The sequence below is a fragment of the Alnus glutinosa genome, chromosome 4 (genome assembly GCF_958979055.1).
Source record: "Alnus glutinosa chromosome 4, dhAlnGlut1.1, whole genome shotgun sequence".
In the NCBI taxonomy this organism is placed as follows: domain Eukaryota; kingdom Viridiplantae; phylum Streptophyta; class Magnoliopsida; order Fagales; family Betulaceae; genus Alnus; species Alnus glutinosa.
In genome coordinates, this window is record NC_084889.1 from 6754411 (window position 1) to 6770232 (window position 15822).

The 15822-nt window shown below is 35.6% G+C and overlaps 1 protein-coding gene across 1 annotated transcript; it reads left to right on the forward strand.

The window, feature by feature from the left end:
- Positions 1-749: 749 nt before the first annotated feature.
- On the forward strand, positions 750-10565 carry LOC133867156 (protein PIGMENT DEFECTIVE 338, chloroplastic). The gene is made up of 8 exons (XM_062303853.1): positions 750-1785; positions 2125-2199; positions 2289-2360; positions 4465-4545; positions 4685-4782; positions 7934-8059; positions 9854-9902; positions 10012-10565. Exons 1-8 carry the CDS (start codon positions 871-873, stop codon positions 10186-10188), a joined length of 1593 nt encoding a protein of 530 aa, XP_062159837.1. The 5' UTR covers positions 750-870; the 3' UTR covers positions 10189-10565.
- Positions 10566-15822: the final 5257 nt, after the last annotated feature.

Sequence of the window (15822 nt, forward strand, 5' to 3'; positions counted from 1 at the left end):
AACAAATGCCTTAACCCAAACTCTGTTGAAAGATAATTTAGCCATAAACAACATCTTATTTTTCCCCACCACACACAACCCAACATTTCTCAATAGTCCAACCAATGGTGATTCATGGTTAAGCCAACAATTGCTGCAACACTGCCTGGTGCGTTCTCTCCCCCTTAATCACTCAATCCTCGTTCTCATCCATTTTGTATGATTATCTTACTACTAATGTTGTTGTTGTTGTTACTGCCGACGTTGTAGTTGTCATCGCTATTGAAATTAACGTTATGCTCATTCTTGATTGTGTTCATTTGGGCTTTCTCGCTTTGTGGGATCTTGGGCTTTGGTCTTTTATAGGCATACAACCTTGGTACCAACTCTAGGTGGTGAGATTTCTAGGCCAGACTCCCTCTAACTAGCTCAGACATGAAGGTGCTATTCTAGGAGCTGTCATCTGGACAGCAACCAAAAGTGTCCCAACATGCGGAAAATAGTCATTCTTTTTTTAAAATATATTTTACAACGAAACAAACGAAGCATTATACAAGTATGATAATGTTGGTGGTCACGAAGAGTAAGAGCGGTCATGCACTCTTTCCTTTGATATCTGCACATATCGTATCCGTCTGAGCCCAAGCACACCGTAAAACAAAATTGGGCCAAACCGAAAGAGCCCTACAGGGCCTGATATTGAGACGAATCCTGCCCCCTAATTGCACGGGAGACGAAATGAAAGAGATACCACACGCTTAAAAAAGAGAGTAAGAAAAGCAGTGAACGGATAAAACAAGCCGCGAAAGGCCAGAGTATTTGAGAAAGAAAGATCAATTCCAAGCTCGAAGGTCTAAGAAACAAAGCTCATGAGGTGCGCTGGATAAGAAAATGCCAATTCTTGTTCAACCCTGTAAGTCGCTTTGCTCCCCCAACTATGTTTTACCTGTTAAGAATTTCACTGTTGTATACAACACTGTCCAAAGCAAAGCATTTTCGAGCGACCCCAAATGCACAGCTCCAAAGCCCTTCAAATCTAAACCATTTTCCACTTTTGGGTCTCTTCAAAATTTGATATTTGCTAAGAATTTTCCCATTGGGGGAGGTACCCATGTTTCCTGTTGCTCTAAAAATGAGGTTTTTGATGGTTTTTCGTTTACCCAGTTGCCCGAAAAGCCTCAAAGTAAAGCTACTAAAGATAATGAAGAACTTGAATTGCTAAATAAGCCTTCTCCAGTGCCTATAAATAATGGGGTTGCCTCAGAATTAGACAAGGAATCTGAAAAACCTGATAAAGACGAGGCTTTGGCGCCTTTTTTGAAGTTCTTCAAGGGGAGAGATTCTGGGGAAGAAGTGAAAGAAGAGGAAGGTGTATTAGAGGAAAAAAGTGATGTGGACGATAGGAATGAGGAAGCTAAGAAGGTCGGTATTGAGTACTACGAGCCTAAACCCGGTGATTTTGTGGTTGGGGTGGTGGTTTCAGGTAACGAGAATAAGCTTGACGTGAATGTAGGGGCGGACTTGTTGGGTACAATGTTGACAAAGGAGGTGCTTCCCCTATATGGCAAGGAGATGGAATACTTGTTGTGTGATACCGATAAGGATGCCAACGAGTTCATGGTTCGGGGGAAGATAGGAATTGTGAAGAATGATGGGGCCTTAAGCGGGGGACTGGTGCCTGGAAGGCCTGTTGTGGAGACTGGAACTGTTTTGTTCGCTGAGGTTCTTGGGAGAACGCTTAGTGGTCGGCCATTGCTTTCAACTAGACGATTCTTCCGGCGGATTTCTTGGCATCGAGTGAGGCAGGTTCTTTTCTTGCTTTTTTACTTTTCTGTTTAATTGATTTGGAAACTTTCATGCAGAATCTAGAGCTTGCACATGACTGTTTTTGGAATTTTCTTTGGGAATATGTTGTATGTCAAAACGTTGTGGAAGCATTTTTGCAAAGATAGTCTTTTGATAAAAATAAATAGGAATACAATATTAATAATCTGTGAAATAAAGCGAGGTTGATTAAGCAATAAAACTATAATTTTCATCTTCCTTGCAACGGTATGGCTACCTAGAGTTCTCCTATTAGTTTTGTAGTCTTTCATAGATGCTATTTGACGATGGGAAACAAATCTTTTGTTTTATGCTGAGCAGATAAAACAACTCAATGAACCTATCGAGGTGAAAATAACAGAGTGGAATACCGGGGGCCTTCTTACGAGAATTGAGGTTGGGTTTTTTTTTTTGTATGCCTGATTTGTGTGTATGTGCTTATGCATTTTGTCAATGGCTATCATTTGTTGATGTTTACTTTGCAGGGATTGCGAGCTTTTCTTCCAAAAGCTGAGTTATTAAATAGGGTGCACAACTTCACTGAGTTGAAAGAAAATGTGAGTTGTCTTTTAAAGATTTATTTTTTATCATTCAGCAACTTATTAGGTAATGGTTTGTGTTTTCTCTGTGCATGATGCCTTCAACCCCTCAATCAACAAGGCTATCATGCATAATTGGGAGAAGTTATAAGAATTACTGGAACATTTTTGATGTGTCAAATGCATAAGATTCAGACAATATGCAGATTATGGCAAGTAAAAACAGTTCATATCAAGGAAGGTGTCATTTATTTGGTTACTGTCACTGACCATTGAAGGCCCAATTGAGGATCGACTTTGTTACAACCTGTTAGTATTGGGTGGGGGGCCATTTGTGCTAATATTGGTGAGCACGGTCAGAATCGAAAGTACTTGTTCTGTTCTTGCAGCCTTTTGAAGCTATATGGATATTTGGGGTTTAGAGGTGTAGTCTTGGAATTTCGACAATTCCCATGTTAAGGTAGGGTATGACACCGAGGCAATTAAGGCAAGACTAATACATAAAATCCCTGTCTTAGTCTTGTTTAAGTTCTCCATTTGAAAATATTAAGGAAAAGAAAGAAAGAAAGAAAAGAATAAGGCTTTGGGTAACCTTGACATTCACTGTTCACTGGGAGAATCTCAGAATTAGGGGTGAAAATGCGGATGCAGATACGGTTATTAGCAATATCCGCATCCGCATTTGCACTGTTATTAAATGCAGTTATTATCCGATATTCGCATATGAGGTAATGAGCGTTTGAAATTACTATATAAATCTATATGCAATATTACATAATGTGGCTATTATTATATGCAAGCTTAAATAAATTAAGATTTCATTGGTTACATAATTCACGATTATCAGCCATAGATGGTCATTGTCTCATAGAGCAATCGAGATTTGGATTACCCAAAGAAAAGAAAAAAAGAAAGAAAGAAAGTAAATGTAGTGAGGTATGACTTTAAGATCAAAGTGAAAAAAACCTAACATAACTTAAATTCCCTAAACTTACTAAATTCAAAATGACGTTTTAGTGAATTTAATTAAATATATATAATATATGGAGATGCGAATGCGGTTATGACGTTTTAGTGAATTTAATTAAATATATATTGTATATAAAGGAAATTCGCCGCATCCGCATATGCGGATAATGATTTTTGTTATCTGCATCCGCATATGTGGATAGTGGAGAGCGGATATTGGTTAGGTGTAGATAGCAGATGCGGGCGGCTATTATCCGCCCACATTTTCACCCCTAGTCAGAATGGTGTTTTTTTTTTTTGGGGGGGGGGGGGGGGGGTGGGGCTTGAGGTGTGCATTTCAAGAGAGATTATTATAAGACTGCTTTACGTAGAAGTTAAAAACCATGATGTCCAAATTGACGCCATTATTTCTTCCTACTCGTTTGAAAAACTACCATTAATGAATTAATATCTCTAGCTAATATACTCCTTCAGTCATTATATCTATTATTAGCTAAAGCATATATTCAAATTACTTAAAATATAATAAGATTGCGTTGTTATTATCATTACTAACAAGGTTATTAAGTCAAAAGGAGTAGAAAAAATGGGTCATCTGGTCAACTGTTTGGTTGCTATATTTGTTTTACGCCCTAATGCAGAGAATTGGTGGTCTTAGTGGTCCATGGGGCTGAGCAACCTACTACTACTGCTACATTGGTAGACATCTTAAATCAAAAAGAGTTGCAAAAATGGGCCATCTACTCAACCTGCGTGGCTAATTTATTTATTCTATGCCCTAATGCCGGAGCTAGGGGTCGAGTTGGGCACAGCAAATACTGCTACCACTACCAGTATGTGAAATTAAAATGGAAAGTAAGAATTTCGATACTTGTATAATTGCTTATAACGTAAATAAACATCTATAAACCAAAAGGAGTCACGAAATTGGGTTTTCTGGTAAGCTGCCTGGCTACTATATTTATTCTAGGGCCTAATGCAAGAGCTAGGGATCCAGTTGGAAAGAGCAAAACATTACATATTGATATATTGGCTTTACTGATAATTCGGTTTGGAAACTTAGTTCACTATGCTCTGTTTGTCTATATATTCACTTAGGTTCAATGCAATCCTTGTTTGCTTTTTAGAAATAATTGGTTTCTTGCTGGTGTAGGTTGGACGCCGGATACATGTGAAGATTACTCGAATAGATGAGACTAAAAATGACTTAATATTGAGTGAGAGGGAAGCTTGGGTCAGTTTCTCTTATAGCATTTGTGGTGCTCTTGCTCTTTTGTCGCTTGCAAAACTCTTTTCTCTGTATTTCTTTTTCAGTTTTCTCTGTTTTTTTACTTTTCTAAAAGGGACTGCTATCTTTGTACATAATTTTGCAGGAAATGTTATACCTTAGAGAGGGAACACTTTTAGAGGGGACTGTTAAAAAGATCTTCCCATATGGAGCTCAGATAAGGATAGGCGAGACTAACAGAAGGTACAGAACTATTTAAATTTACTTTGGAAGCTTATACTGGAAGTAAGTTGGATGTGCCTATTTTTCTTGATTTCTCCATTTGTAAAAAAATAAAATTCTGTGGAGCGAGTTCAGATCAGAGCAGCAAGACAAGGAGATAAAACAGAAAGATGGTGTGTGGAGTTTTCCTGTAGAAGGAAAGTAACATAAATGTGAAAAAAAAGAAACATAAATGCTAAATTTGGAAAACGAAAGAAATTTGAGATACCAAGATGCTGAAAATTCCCAGACATTGTGGTGGTGAAGAAAGTTGCTGATTCTGGAACAATTAGGAACACGGAGATGGTGTATCACAGACAATGACTAGTTTGCCCTCCCCTACAGTCCACTTTCTATTTCCCTCTGCATTATTATATAGAATTGGCACTCTATCATAAAATTGGCAATGATTAGTTTGCCCTATGGTCTACTTTTTATTTCCCTCTGCATTATTATATAGAATTAGCACTCTATCATAAAATCTTACATGTTTATCTGTTTATTACTTGATAAAGAAATTATGGTTTATAAGTGATACTGTGATACATAGAGAACTTGCAGTCTAAAGAAAAAGAAAATGGCAAAAACATAAACAAAAAATGTTTCAGTGCAGTTGGCATTTTCTTGAGTTCATTTTTTTGCATTCTATTGGAATATAGAAACGAGTAATTCTTGAAGTCCCTTTTGTGTCCCTCCAAAAGGTCATAGGTGAAGAATTTAAATTTCATCTGGTTAGACCATGAAAGTTTGACCACCAAAGACAGGCCACCAGACATCTCATAAAAGAATACTTTTTTTTTTCATCCTTTTTCCTTCTTGGTTCAAAGCTAATACTTGTCAGGCCCCGTCGTTCAACAGTTTATCCTGTTTTCATAGAGTAATTCTAAAAGTCCCTTTTGTATCTCTTGTATCCCTCCAATAATGAATAAAATTATCATTTAATCAAAATTCAATAATGATCAATTATAAGTTCAATGGTAATTTTTTTTTTTGAGAAGTAAGAGAAATATCATTAAAAAGCGCAAAGCGCAATCAAGTACACATGAAGTATACAAGAAAGGCATCTAAGAGGAAGTAGAAAACAATACAAGGAAATCATTAAAACTAAACGTTAAAGTTGCGAGGAACGCAGCCGACCAAGAGTACAAAGAATGAAAGAAAAAGGAAATGAGATCCTCAATGGTTCTTTCTTTGTCCTCAAACTGCCTATCATTGCGTTCCCTCCATAAGCACCACATAAGGCAACAATGGACCATCTTCCACACGACAACACTCCGAGATTGCCACCCGTCCACCAGCAAGCGAATAAATCTACCACCCGAAGAGGCATAACCCAAGACAGACTGAAACGACTAAAGATGGCGTTCCACAGAGCGTGTGCTACCTCACAATGGAGAAGAAGGTGATCCATTGACTCCCCATTCATTTTGCACACACAACATCTATCAATCACTATGACCCGCTTCTTCCTAAGATTGTCCAAAGTAAGGATCTTCCCATGCGCTGCCGTCCAAGCAAAGAAAGCCACTTTCAAAGGAACCTTGGTCCGCCAAATACTTTTCCAAGAAAAATGAATAGCCTCTTTGCAAGCAAGAGCCTTATAGAAAGATCTAACATCAAATTTCCTTTTGTGAGAAGGAGACCACCATAGCTTATCCTCCCCATCATAATTCACTCTGGATGAGTACAACAAAGAGAAAAATAAGGCCAAAACATCCACCTCCGAGTCGTGGGCCGCTCGGAAAAAGCTAACATCCCACTGATAAGACCCACTCACCACAACCAAATGGTCTGCTACAAGAGTATCCTTGTCACGCGCAATGTCATACAAAACTGGGAAAGCTTCCTTAAGAGGAACCTTACCACACCACACATCATCCCAAAAACGGATCCTAGATCCATTTCCCAACATGAGTTTTGTATGGTTGCAAAACGAACTCCATCCCTTCCTAATATTCTTCCAAAGCCCCACTCCGTGAGACCCAGGGGGATCTAAAGAACACCAACCATCCCGAATAGATCCATACTTTGCATCCACAACAGATTTCCACCAAGCTTTTCTCTCATGGACATAGCGCCACAGCCACGTCCCTAAGAGAGCTTTATTGAAAAGCCTCAAATTTCTGATGCCCAAACCACCACTAGAAATAGGGGAACAAACCTTGGACCAATTAACCAGATGAAATTTAAATTCTTCACCTATGCCACCGCATAAGAAGAAAGTGTTGTAGTTATTTCTGGAAGTGGGGAACTAACAGGTTTTTGGTTCGAATAAGAGTATTTTTACAATGGCAGGTTAAGTTTTGTGACTAAAGGTTTCTGGGTTCCAACAAGAGTAAATTTAGAATAGCAGCTTTCAGTTTTTGACAAAGGATAGGATTTTGCAGATGAGGTCAATGTAAAGATTGTCTGGTGGTGGCTGTGCAGCAATGCAATTTGAAATACAAGAGTCCTTCTAAGTGTGCAAAGTAGAAAGCCGTTATTGAGTCCTTCTAGGAGTCTAAGTAGAAATATTTAATGGTGTCTAGCCACTAAAATAGTGCACATTTGCACAGAATTATTATTAATCACAGTTGTTATTGTCTCTACATATTTGCTTGAATAGAAGCTGAAATAACATGAAATGGAAACTCTTTGTATTAGAAACTTCTACTTAGGCAAGGAAAAGACTATATATGACTAAACAAGATTGACACTAAACCTAAACCAGTATAAAATAGAGAAGATTCATTACCAAAATACCTGCTGACTTGAAATTAAACAACTTGTCTTTGGTTTATTCCTAATCAACAGATGCTTTCTTGCATCTCTAGGGAACAATCAGTAGATATAATTTTAGCTTTAATCCCCTAATATGAATTTCATTTTCCTTCTAATTTAAGGATGTTTGAACCATATATGAATTTCATTTTCCTCCTTTATTATATAGGACCTTTGGTGGGTTCCATTAATGGATCAACACGGGCATTGCAAATTTTAATTAGCACCATTTGAGTTAACAGGGCTTTAATTCTCTTCTGTTCTTTCCGTCATTTTGGCTTTGATTCTCCATAGATGTAAAAATTTGCATTTTTGGTTCTACTTTGTTTATCAATGGTGGAGCACTGTCCTAAACTTTCTCAATGCTTCACAGTGGGTTGTTGCATGTCTCAAACATCACCCGCTCCCGAATTACTTCAGTCAGTGACTTACTTGCAGTTGACGAGAAAGTCAAAGTTCTGGTTGCGAAGTCAATGTTTCCTGACAAAATATCTCTGAGGTAATTAAGGATTGAGTTGCTGGGTTTCTGAGTCCAACCCGTGCATGTTTTGATGTAACAAAAGCTTTTCCTTAGTGTTTGTGTAAAAGGATAATCATTTTTTTTTCACCGGCTATCTGGAACGTACTTTTTTTTTATGAATTAGATGGTGGTAACTAATGAATTAACACATTCATTAATGCCAGAATTGATTTGGAAGGAAGAAATAATTATATGAACTTGCCGAAGGGCTCGAATTGATGTTTGTTTATAGTTTCTCTAGGAAGACGCCCTTTATTTTTAATGGGTTAATGTCACCAGTAGATAATTCTTCCTATTTTGATTTATAATTATCAGGATATTAATTAAATGATGACATATAAAAAAAAATAAATTAATGAAATGATAAAATTGATTATTTCTTATCAACTTAAACTTTTGCAATAACTAGTTATTTTACATGGTATTGATTGTGGTTTCCTCTCCCCCACCTTTTCTCGTTGTTTGTTTAATCTCATGTTCCCTTTCTACAAGCTTAGTTACTTCTACTATATTGCATTCCCAATATACTTGCACTGTGTAAGTTAGAAAGGTGCAAAAAAGACAGCATTCGTCATGTTTAGAAGTTTAAGCACATTAAAGAGGACCTGAGCATGTGGCTTTCTTGGTTTAAGGAAAATAAACTCAATTGAGTATATTTCTTTTCGGGGATCATACTTATGTGAATTATTTATGGCATCCAAAAGAGTATGATATAATGGAGAAACTTTAAATCTTAAGTTTGAATTCCTCGGAGATTTGCAATTCCATCTGCTTCTTTCTAATGCCGATATACGTTTAACAGTTGACAAAAGAAAAAGAACCCCAAGCATAGGAGTACTAAGTGGTGACTCCTATTGTGTTGATTGGAACGTTATTATTTAAAATGCGGGGTGTCCTTTTATTCCAAGCTGCTGGCTATTGTAGAGTATTGGTACCTCAAGTGCAGACAATCGGACTAACATTACTGTTAAAGAACATTTCCTGAAGGGTGTTTGGATATCCCTGTGGTAAATAGATTATTCCATTTTTCGCAACAAGTTATGAGCCAAATTCTTTTTGGAATTAATTGCAAAAAATTGGGCCTCTTGTTTGTTTACTGAAGATCATTGTAGGATTTGAGATGGGCTTTCATAAATTCCATAGGGTCATAATTCTATGTTATCTAATCTTTTTGTTGGATTAATTTGTGCCTCTTATGCAATTTAGGACACAATGGAATCATTTTGTACTAGCGAGTACTCAAGTCAACATTAAATCTTTCTTCAGCGTATCTTTATATGCAATATGGGTAGTGTATGCAAGTATCCAGGGTGTTATAAGTAATTATGATATTGAAATGTTGAGTGGTGGTTATAGTAATACAAATACTGTGGGGGTAGTTTATTTAAGTATTATGGGTATCTGGGTGCAGTAATTGGTAGGTTGTAGTGAATTGGGTCAGGAATTAACATCACCACCATAATATTTACCTACCAGTTTTGTGCTTGTATTTTAGTAATATAAAGTTAATTTTGTTTAGCTTTGCATTTCCTTCATAATTTTGATGGTCACGGAGGTTTATTTATGATGTTGGAAACCATGGAGTTCCAGAATATATAAAGATGAGTTTGATTTGGGTTCATTATCATTGCATTCTAATGAACAAGAGACTGCCTTTACTGATTTTTTTTTTTTTATTACCTCTTCGAACCTCTTTCTTTCAGGAAATTTCAGTAACGCCAAATAGTGGCACTAAGTAACTGTTAATGATAATTTTGCTTTTGTGGTTTGCAGTATTGCTGACCTTGAAAGTGAGCCCGGCCTATTTATATCAAACAAAGAGGTATTTGTGATATTGTTAAAACATTTTCTGGGAATTGAGATTTCATAGATGGTCTATACATTACTTCTATCCAATTTCCTAAATTGAGAAAATTACTTCATTTTGTCAGAAAGTATTTGCCGAGGCTGAAGTGATGGCAAAGATGTACAGGGAAAAGCTACCTGCTGGTTTAGTCCCTCACAAGTTGGCGCACCTTCCAACCAATGCTTTACCTTTTGAAAATGAAGCAAGTATGTATGCAAATTGGAAATGGTTCAAGTTTGAAAGTGAACATAAACCAGTGTGACCCTTAAGGTTACCCTGTGATGTGATCAATTTGTAAAAGAGTGAGGGCTCAGACCTGATATCCTCCCCCCTGCCCCCCAGCGCCATGCACCCCTTCATGAAAAAAAAAAAGGAATAACTTTTCATTTGGCCGTTATTCGATTATGAAAAGAAAAAATCAAAGTTATTTGGCGTTGCAGTTGGATCACAAGCCATTTGAAATATATTTGATATGAGCATATAATGTTCTGCATCTCCACATGATGTCTCCCCCTTTTCCTCATTGTTCTATACAAATGTGTAATATGATGAGTAAAATATTCTCTCAATTGTAGTTGCAAAGCCTTTTGGCTAGTGCTGTTTTTGTTTTACATATGGAAACGAGCAGATCCATTTTCTTTTTTGACTTTGACACTTTTCATTTTCTTTTGATTCAGTTTTTAGCTGACCAATTTCATTAACAATATATAGTAAGGATGCTTCTTGTGGTGTAAACAAACAATGCATGATTTGCTTTTTGCTTGACCTGAGTTAGGCTGCTGCCCATTGTTTGGTACTCACAGAATTTCGTTTTGACCCTAAATAATTAGGAATCAGGCTAAGTTGATTTGAAGTTGGTTTTTGGTATTGTTTTTTTTTTTTTTTGCATTGGTAGCTCTCAAAGCAAAGGAGATGGCAAAGACACTAGTTGATTTGAAGTTGGCTTTTTTATTTTTTGTGTTCTATTTTGGTTAGAAATTTCTTGCTAGAGCCCGGCCTATTTGTTCACACAAAGCTAGAAAGACTAACTTAATGGGGGTGGTGCAATGATAAAAGGACTGTTCAAATTATAATTAGAATTTTATAGAATTATTTATAAAGTTCAGTTTTGTCCGGTAAAGAACCATTGTGGGACATGAGCATATTTATAATCCATCTATGTAATGTGAGCAATTCGCTCGCTCACCCGATTCAGGATTAATTTTTTGAGATGTCATAGTTGGTATGTTCTAGAAAGAGTCCACTATCAATTATACTCTCTCTCTCTCTCTCTCTCCCTATTAACAATATATAACTGGAAGCAACCTGTGTGTCGTTTAGCTTTGGTTATAAATAAGCCATGGAAAAAATCTTGTATCCTTTTGACTCAGAAGCAGGATTCAAGCAAAGATGCCTTCTAGTTTGGACTCTCTTCTGCTCTCAGGTAATTTAATAATGGCCTGCGGCGCATCTCCAAGGAGCAAGTGGCACCTCATCTTCATGTTTTCTTACATTATTGCTTGAAACCCTCTTTCTTTTTTGTTTAAAAAAGATAAGGGAGTCCAAGTCAGGTTGGCATGTAGCAACAAAATAGGGTTTGGGGCTCCATGAACATAGCCTAAGCAAATATATAAGCCAACAAAGCTACCCTAAGCTTAGAAAAAAAGGAAAAAAGAAAGAAAAATAAAAGCTACCCTAAAGTCAGTCTATGTGGTGGAAAAACCATTACCTCTCTACAAGGGATGGTAATAATTAATAGGCTCTGTTTGGTAGCATAGGAGGATAAATTTTTGTGCAGTACTTTGATTTTTAATTACTTATTCAGAAAGAACCCTAAAGTTAGTCTATGTGGTGGCCTTGTTTGTTAACGGTTTTGTTTTTTTGTTCTTTAAGTTAAAGACCTCAACAAACAATTCAATTATATAAAACAAATTCAATTATGTAAAACACTATTCAAAACACAAATTCGCCAATTATGAGATGGGCCTTGATGATTTCAAGTCACATCAACAAATCTCCACCTTGACTTGAAACTTATCAAGTTTAACATTACAAATATCTTCAGGTGTCTCCGTTTTACAAAACGTTCTCAGCTAACTCTGCTTCTGTAACGTATATTGTAAATTCCGTAAGAAGAGTTTTTTTTTCAAACAAACAGTCCCCATCATTGTGAACAATAACTAATGCATTTAAGGCTACCCTAATTTATATGTTTTGGCCATGGATGTTCACAAGGTAGCTTGCGTATAAAGACAACAATAAATCTTGCTCCCTATCTAGGGCATATGCATGTCCATGTTCGCAGCCTTAATTTCAGCTCCTAGCTCCCTCTTATCATATGGCCTGACCAACGAGGACATGCCAAGTGCCTGAATAATTTACCGATTCTTAATGTAACATTATCATATGCAATATATGATATATCCAGTTGGTTTGTTCAAAGTGGACTGAATTCAACCCTAATAAATTCCCTATAATAAATTAAAGTGTGAGCGTGGTTTAATTAAACACGTACATAATTAAGGGTGTTTGATAATTTATTCTAAAATAAGAATCATGAAATTTAAATAGGAATTAGGTTTTATTCCAGGGTGAGAGGAATAAATAAGGTAATATTTTAATTCAGGGTCCCTAGCCTAATCTATAAATAAAGAGTCCGTGTATTACATCAATATGACTAAAAAGACAAGTCTTTTTGGGTTTACGATTTCAAAAATCACAATTTGAAAATGCGATTTTGAAAAACCCAGTTTAGTATTTAAAATTGTGTGTTTTAAAATAGCACTCATTTGAAAATGCAGATTTTATGTGTTTTCAAATTGCAATTTTAAACGATTCATTTTCTGTGATTTGGTTTAGAATCGAACAGCCAAACACATCCTATATAGCTAGGTTAAAAAAAAAAATAAAGCATGACTGGTGATATGTCTAAATTATTATTAATTTGATGCGTATTTTGATATAATTGTGTTTTAACGTGCATCACTCTCATGAGTGCTGCACAGACAGAGAAAGAGAGAGAGAGAGAGAGATTGCAGAGCTTCTCTTAAACCCACTAAAGCTGATAATCAGATATAATAAATGTAGTTAAAATAATTAAACACAGTGTTAGCAGACATGTAGCGGCGCATTAACGTAGGACTAGCTTTGGACTCCTTTTGGACGAGTCTCGGTCCTTTGAGCTGCTGGACCCTCGATCTCTACCAACCATTATCACATAAAATCCATTTTTCAAATCTTATTTAATAATATATATATATATATATACCTATAATATTCAACTACTTTTTGTATATTAATTATCTTAATTAGCAAGCAATTAAGCAAACATTGTGCGAGGAAGTTACGTTTCTAAGCACATTAATTGCTAGTTAATATAAGAAAATTATGTCCCCATTGAGTATTTCAGTAATCAAAGATCACGAGTATAAAGCTTTAATATTACAAAGCATAAAGCTCTGCAAAAAATTATAGCCACATGCTATGAGGTTATAAAGACATGGTTACAAACAAAATTCTTATAATAAAATGTTATATATGACTTTCATCTTGTGCTAACTCATGTACAAAAATAGTTAAAGAGCATATATATCTACTCCGAGCAGACTAGATCTAAGACAAGAATAGCTAAATATCATAAAAAAATTTATTTAAACCGGTCGTAAGAAATAACCTCCCGGACTTGGCTAACCTTCATCCCATAGATTGTCCATGAGGGCAGATCTATGGAGAAAAAAACTCTTATTTAAAGCAAAAACTCAACCAATAAACAACAGCAGCGACCATGGAGGATATGAATGTCACAATACAAAAGTAAAAGGATGGATACATAGCGGAGATGCCAAAATTACTGATTTGGCCGGAAAACATGCACCAACAAACAAAAAAACTAGAATGGGAAGGAGATAGTAAGAGCGGGGAGTAGAAATGATAAAAAAAAAAAAAGAGGAGGAGGGAATCTGATCACTCCTCCTCTCAGATTTATTTTCTGAGATTTTTTTTTTTTTTTTTTTTTTTAAGGCCGGCATATCTCCTAACTTTTAGCTACCTACATAAGCTGTAAGCTTTCTTATTTTTTGAACAATTAATATCAAATTATCAATGCATGAGTTTAATGATATACGTAAACCTTAAGAAATGCAAACCCATATATATATATATATATATATATATATATGATTCTGCATGTGGCTCAGGGGACTTGAAAAAGAGTTGTACGTATGCCTTGATGATTTTGATTTTAAACAAGTATTATAGTAAGTAGACTTGATCAAAAAGATCATCAATATATTGCGTATACCTTAATCAAAAATATGCCAAAAGCTTTGGAAGCGAACTTTCTTAATCCAATTTGCTTATTTTTTATTTTATTTTTAAATATTTGGAACCGGAAATATAATAATCTATATTTAAAAAGAGAGTTGATGTGACTTTTAAAATTACAATCGGATCAAAATCCAATAGCAATCCATCACAAATCCAATGATAATTTTAAGAACCACACTAATTTGAAAGGATAAAAGAATGGTTTCTAACATTACTCGTTTAAAACAAAAATGCAAAAAATAGTGAAATAATTAAGAGTGTATAGCTGACAGTTTAGCCACTAACGGTGTTTGTTATATAGATTACCATATATCAGTTCATATTTTAGTGGCTGGCATAATAAATATCAAGTAAATTAAATTAAATTGTCGTATAGACTGCCACGTGACAATTTACATTTTAACAATTAACGTAATAAGTTTCACGTGGACCGTAACTTATAATGAACCCTAAATTGATGCAATATTTAGCTTCATATGGATAAGGATATGTCGAATCATGTCAACATATTTTTTTATATAATCATATAGTAGTAGTATAGTACTAGTTGTGGATGAATTCAAAGGTGCTCTTTGTTTGGTTCCCGGTAAAACCAAATTTTTATGGTCAGTAAATTCAACACATCATTAAATGAGTAATGAATGAAGCCCATGGCAATCAGTTGGGCCTTCAATGGGTATCCGAGCCCAATTATTATCTTTTTTTGACTTGAAGCAAACAAAGCAAAGCAAAAAAGTACAACACCTAGGAAGACCAAAGTACATTAACTAGGGTTTTGCTCATGTATGTGTCCAATTAGTTTGAGCACTCATGATAATTGGGACACCTCTTTAGGTTAAGAACATGGATTTCCTAAGATGCCCATCAAACCCACATGATAAGTGGGTTTCCTAAGGGGTATAACTGCCTTTTCACAGCAAAGTAGCCCAATTTGATCAAAATCCTAAGTGCTCAAATGATTTTATTTTATTTTTTATTTATGACATTAATTAGAGGTGTCTTGTGCGGCTGAGTTGTTAGGATACAGTCAAAAGACTCAAAACCTAAAACACCTATAAAAAACCCTAATCGTTACTTGTGCCCTAAATTATTCAAAAAAATCAAGACCTCTCTCCATCTCTCTCTCTCTCTCTCTCTCTCTCTCTCATGTGAACCTACCCTGTTCATTATCTTTTGCCCCATTCCCAAAACAAACCCACCTCCTCTTCCTCGGTAAAGAAGTCACCTACCTCACCACTGTAACCACACTGTAAAAAGGATAAAAATTACTATTATCGAATTCATCTCAATCACTTATTTGGTCACGTGAGTCTGTAAGCGATTTCTCACAATTATTTGATCGAATTCTCTAAAATTCAGACAAATAATTATAGAAAATCTTGATTCAGTAACTTTCAATTTGCTATTTGTTTGGATACGTCCGTTTGATTTATAAGGAATTTCTTTCGACGTAATCCTATATTTATTTTTGATACAAACATGTGAAAATCACACATAGAATCAAAAGACCAAATTGATGAAAATTCTTTCCACCCAAATTAATTCAAAGAAAAACTTGATCCAAAATACTTAAAACACCAAATTTGGGCTT